The 5029-nt window shown below is 41.8% G+C and overlaps 1 protein-coding gene across 1 annotated transcript in view; it reads right to left on the bottom strand.

Annotated features, from left to right (window-relative positions):
* LOC119428573 (solute carrier family 41 member 2) overlaps positions 1–5029 on the bottom strand; it is an 86205-nt gene that overhangs the window by 29859 nt on the left and 51317 nt on the right. The window contains exon 5 of the mRNA XM_037696255.1: positions 299–445. Coding sequence (XP_037552183.1) covers positions 299–445 — 147 coding nt within the window. The remainder of the gene's footprint in view (positions 1–298; positions 446–5029) is intronic.

Here is a 5029-nt window from a genome sequence, read left to right as displayed (position 1 = left end):
GATGAGAGACGAAACGTTTCTAGATTTTTTTTGCTTTGTTTGCTTTTTTTTTTTTTTTTGAATGTCCAGAGGACCAGATTGAACTTTTTTGGATTTTTCTACCTGGATTATTGAGCATGCATCAGGATATATTGAATCAGTATTTATACAACTAGAAACAAAGAAGATCAGGATTTACGAAGCAAACAATCCTCACCCAAATGATCAGATAACTTGCAGACTGCCCTCCAGCTAGACTCACTGTCTACCATACTGTCTGTTGTGGTTAAAGCCTAATAAACAGTAGTTATGGACGTACCCAGGCATTTGTAGAGGCCCTGGCTTATCCAGGCCAGGATTGCCAATGTTATGAGGTCACCAAAACTGGCTGCGATGGGTGTGGCTACATTGTCTGGATTGATGCCCGTCTTTTTAGAACCCACAATTACTCCAACCATGATGATACCTAGAAAGAAAAGAGAATGATGCAATAACAGTCACTGGAGTTTTCACCTTCCTGTCTTCTTTTTAATTAGTGTGTGATCATTTAAACCAGTTTTACGTTCTTGACAACCAAAGACCATCAGTGTAGGAAGAACTATACAGACTTGAAAACATGCACATTTTTTAATAGATTTGAGTGAAGTGAAAGCCAAACCTGGAGAAATGTATTATTTTTCAGAGACTGTTTAGTTTTAGGGAATACAATAGTCCTTCACTCATCATGGGGTTACGTTCCAGACACCCCCGCAAAGTAGGGACGTTATATTTATTTTAGAGTTTATATACATTTTAAGGCTTTATAAACCCTCCCACACTCTTGCAATGTTCTTAACAATGTTCTAAACTCTTCAAACGCTCTAAAAGAGCACAGTGAAAGCGAGAAGACAGACTGATGCTACTGTCACTGAGCCAATCAGCGCCTGGGATACAAAGCACAATGCTCTGATTGGTCGCCTTCCATCAATCAGCCAATCGTGTGTTGTGTATAATCTTACAATGAAAACCCGCAAAACAGTGAGTCTGCAAAAGTTGAACCGCAAAGTACTGAGGGACTACTGTAATCAATTTCATTCCCAAAGCAATGATGTTTTTCTCTCAAGGGGGAAGGGAGAGAAGGTGAATGCAGGAGTTCACAGTGATTCCACTGGATTGAAGTAACAGAACGTCTGTCTTCTTCTTAATGAAATTCAGAAAATGTAATGTCATCCAACTTTTAATGCCAGTTGGCTGCCAGTACAGTATAAACCACTTGATACAATTCTAATGTGTCTAAAGACCTTATCAAGAACCTGCAAAGACATGCACTGGCTGTTCTGTACATTGTAGTGAGGTTGTCATTCATTCTGAATGAGGCCTAAGTTTAAGAAAAGTCTGTCCTGCTACATTAGTATTGAATCTGACACAACAGCAATCTGCCCAGCATTCGGGTGGTCCTACAGCCCGGGGGAACCGAGAGGCCAGCTGAGACTGGGTGGACGGATCGGACGGCATCTGCAGCCAGTTTCTTAGGATCCACTGTGGGACGGACCTTTATAAGAGATCCTTCATGCCTACAGCCATCAGTATCTATAACATCTCTTAATGAAATGAGGATAACGAGTTACAACAACAAATAATTTCTCTTTGGGATTAATAAAGTGTTTTTTAATTTAATTTAATTGAATTGAACACTCACGTTCAGGCTGCTGTTTAATACACCGTATTATATTATATTATTATTGTTTATCGAATCTCTTAGATCCTTGTATATAGTTTATTTTTTATACTTCAGATTTTTGCTATATTTGGGTGTAAAGGGACCTTGAGTGCACAATTTCGTTCAACCTCATGGATCACATGATGCAAATGACAATAAAGAACCTTGAATATTGAATACTTGTACTGAATTAAATATAAGATGAGATGAAACCAGTACGCATACCAAAAGAATCGATCAAGAGAAGACGCCATCTCCTCTGTGGTTAACACTGCTCTCACCCACCTGGAGCAGAAGGACTCCTACGTCCATATGCTCTGTGTGGATCTCACTTCTGCCATCAATACCATGCTTGCTCAGACCCTGATGGACAAACAATTCACACTAGGACTAAGCCCCTCCGTTTGCAACTGGGTCCTGGATTTCTTAACCAACAGACCACAGTCAGTGAGGATCCACAACTTCTCCTCCTCCACCATAACCCTCAGCACTGGCTCTCCTCAGGGCTGTGTGATGAGCCCTCTCCTGTTCACTTTGCTCACGTATGACTGTGCAGCTACCCATCTAGGCTGTCACATTGTAAAGTTTGCAGATGATACAGTGGTGGTGGGATGCATCACAAACAATGATGAGTCCAGCTACAGGCAGGAGGTGGAACACCTGGAGAGCTGGTGCAAAGAAAATAACCTTCACATCAATGTGAAGAAGACAAAGGAGATGACTGTGGACTTTAGATGGAACTGTAGTGAACTAAGCCTCAGGTCAAATCCTGACCTTGAGGGCCTTCCTGGGACAAGAACTGTATTTCATTGATTTGAGTCCAGAAACACAAATCAAGTCCATCCAGAGACTGTCTAAGTGTCCTGCACTGATCAATTGAAAGAACACTCTCTTTTTCTATTATCATTACTATCTTACAAATGTCTTGATAATCAAAGTGTGTTTAGTTCAAACCATTTTTAAATGTTGAAGTGAACTACTCATTTTAAATCAACTGTGAAACAGTATTAGTGATTTTTTAATCCTCATTCAAAGTAGAAATCAAGTTAGAATGTGTTACGGAGTAATTTATGCATTTTCTGATTTTCTGTCTGAAATGAGCAAGTGTAAGTTGGTCCAAGGTTGGAGGCAAGAAAACAAGTTGTTGGAACGAACTGTCATGTTTTTATATCCTCTCAGACGTAAATAGAGAAGCTGGCACCTGTTTTCCCCCAACTCGCCTAAACATTTCTCTCGTCTGTCTCAAAAACATCTTCTGTCCGTTCCAAAACAATTTTTCTGTTTTTCTGACTTTTAATAACCTCTTACATCACTAAAACACACCCCTGTTTGGTCGATCGACCAATCAGGAACTTCCCAAATGAACCGGAAATAGAACTCTTTAAATGTCGGCACTTCCTAGTTCCAGCAGTCGTGTGCGGTGGGAGAGCAGTTCGGTTCGGAGAGCAGTACCGAACAGAAAAGTGCTGGAGAGTTCAGGAGGTTCCAGACATGATCCGGAGTTCTTCCGAGTCTCGTGGGAATTATGCAATCTTCCACATCTGAGTGGAACTCTGACGGACTCACAACTCATGTGAGCCCAACCGGGAGGTGAACGTGTGTCGAACAAGTACCGTCACTACTCCGGACGTTTCCCCGACATCCTACGGAGACGCTGGAAATGGTAGCGTTAAATGGGACTCCGTACCAGCTGATTCATCTTCAGAGAGGTAACGAGTCGATTTCCTACTGAAGCGTACCGAGATGAAACTGGGGTCGAATGGAGAGTGCCATTCTTATACCGACACATTTCCCTCATCCATCCTTTCTCTCCATTTAAACTTCATTTTCCCATCTTTAAAACTCTTCTATCCTGCCAGCAAATCATTCCAGATATTTTCAGAAATGTCTGTTGTAAAGCTGCAAGGATACCATGTTTATGGTTTCCTAGTTGTGAAGCTAATTAATTAAGCTGTTGTTGAAATCAATTTTGCCAAATTAATGTTTGATGTTAAACTTTGATTCTGTTAATAAATGACCGCATTCATTTGATGGGTCAAAGAAAATTAACGTCTCACGTTACATTTAATAATTTCAATGCACGATATTATTCAGTCCAGAAAAATGAAAGAATCCGTTTAATTTATGAATATATCACAGATATATGTTCCTCTACAGAACAAACACACCTACACCCTCCTGAACATAAGAGGATCTGTGGTGGAAGTGGTCTCCAGCTACAAGTAAATGGTAAATGGACTGTACTTATATAGCGCCTTTCTATCTAATCAATACACTCAAAGCGCTTTACATTACAATCTGTGTCCTCATTTACCCATTCATACAGCACTCTACTAGATCTCTACAAAGCTAATTGAACAAATCATTCTAAAGAGACTAATCAGTGCTTTATCACATTCATAAACCGATGGGACACACATCAGAGGCTATGAGGGGTTCAGTGTCTTGCCCAGGGACACTTTGGCATGTGACTGCTGGTGGATTCGAACCCCCAACTCTTGCATCGGAGGACGACTGCTCTAACCACTCAGCCACAGCTGCCACAAGTACTTGGGTGTACACCTGAATGACAACCTCAGCTGGAGCAACAACACCACCAGCCTGATCAAGTAAGATCATCAGAGACTCTACTTCCTCAGGTGGCTAAGACGAGCTGGTCTGGGAAGCTCAGTCCTCACCTCCTTCTACAGGTGTGCAGTGGAGAGCATCCTGTGCTCCAGCATCAACGTGTGGCATGGAGGCTGCACAGTTGCAGAAAGAAAAGATTTGCAGAGAGTGGTGAAGGCTGCACAGAAGATGTTGGAGTCAGTCTCCCCACCATCACAGACATCTACACCTCCAGATGCAGGAAGAGGGCCGCCTGCATAATGAAGGACCCTACTCACCCAGCACATACACTTTTTGCCCCGCTCCCCTCAGGAAGGAGGTTGAGGAGCATTAAGTGAAGAACCACTAGACTGAAGAACAGCTTCTACCCTGAGGCTGTTAAGATTCATGAATATCTAACCAGAAAAATCACAGTGAAAAAAATCACATCATGTTTCTGCTGATCTGTTTCATGTTGCTACTGATCTGTTTCAATGTTGATGCAGATCTTTTTCATGTTGATGTGTTCATTCATGCTCATCTGCTCACACAGACTCATGTTTGTGCTGTTGTTCAGCGTAATGATTTTGTGCTATTAGTGCTTATCTAAAAAAAGTTAAATCAGGTCATCAGGACTCTGTACCACAGAGCAAACAGCGTCCCCACTAACTCAGGAACCAGGCAGAAGGAGAAATCCCACACAAGACAGGCTCTAGAACAATGTGGATATCCTAACTGGGCCTTCCTGAAAGCAGAGAAGAAACC

The sequence above is a fragment of the Nematolebias whitei genome, chromosome 22 (assembly GCF_014905685.2).
Source record: "Nematolebias whitei isolate Nwh7 chromosome 22, NemWhi1, whole genome shotgun sequence".
NCBI lineage: Eukaryota > Metazoa > Chordata > Actinopteri > Cyprinodontiformes > Rivulidae > Nematolebias > Nematolebias whitei.
The sequence above is the reverse complement of the archived record's forward strand: the minus strand, read 5'-3'. Positions and strand labels throughout refer to the sequence as shown.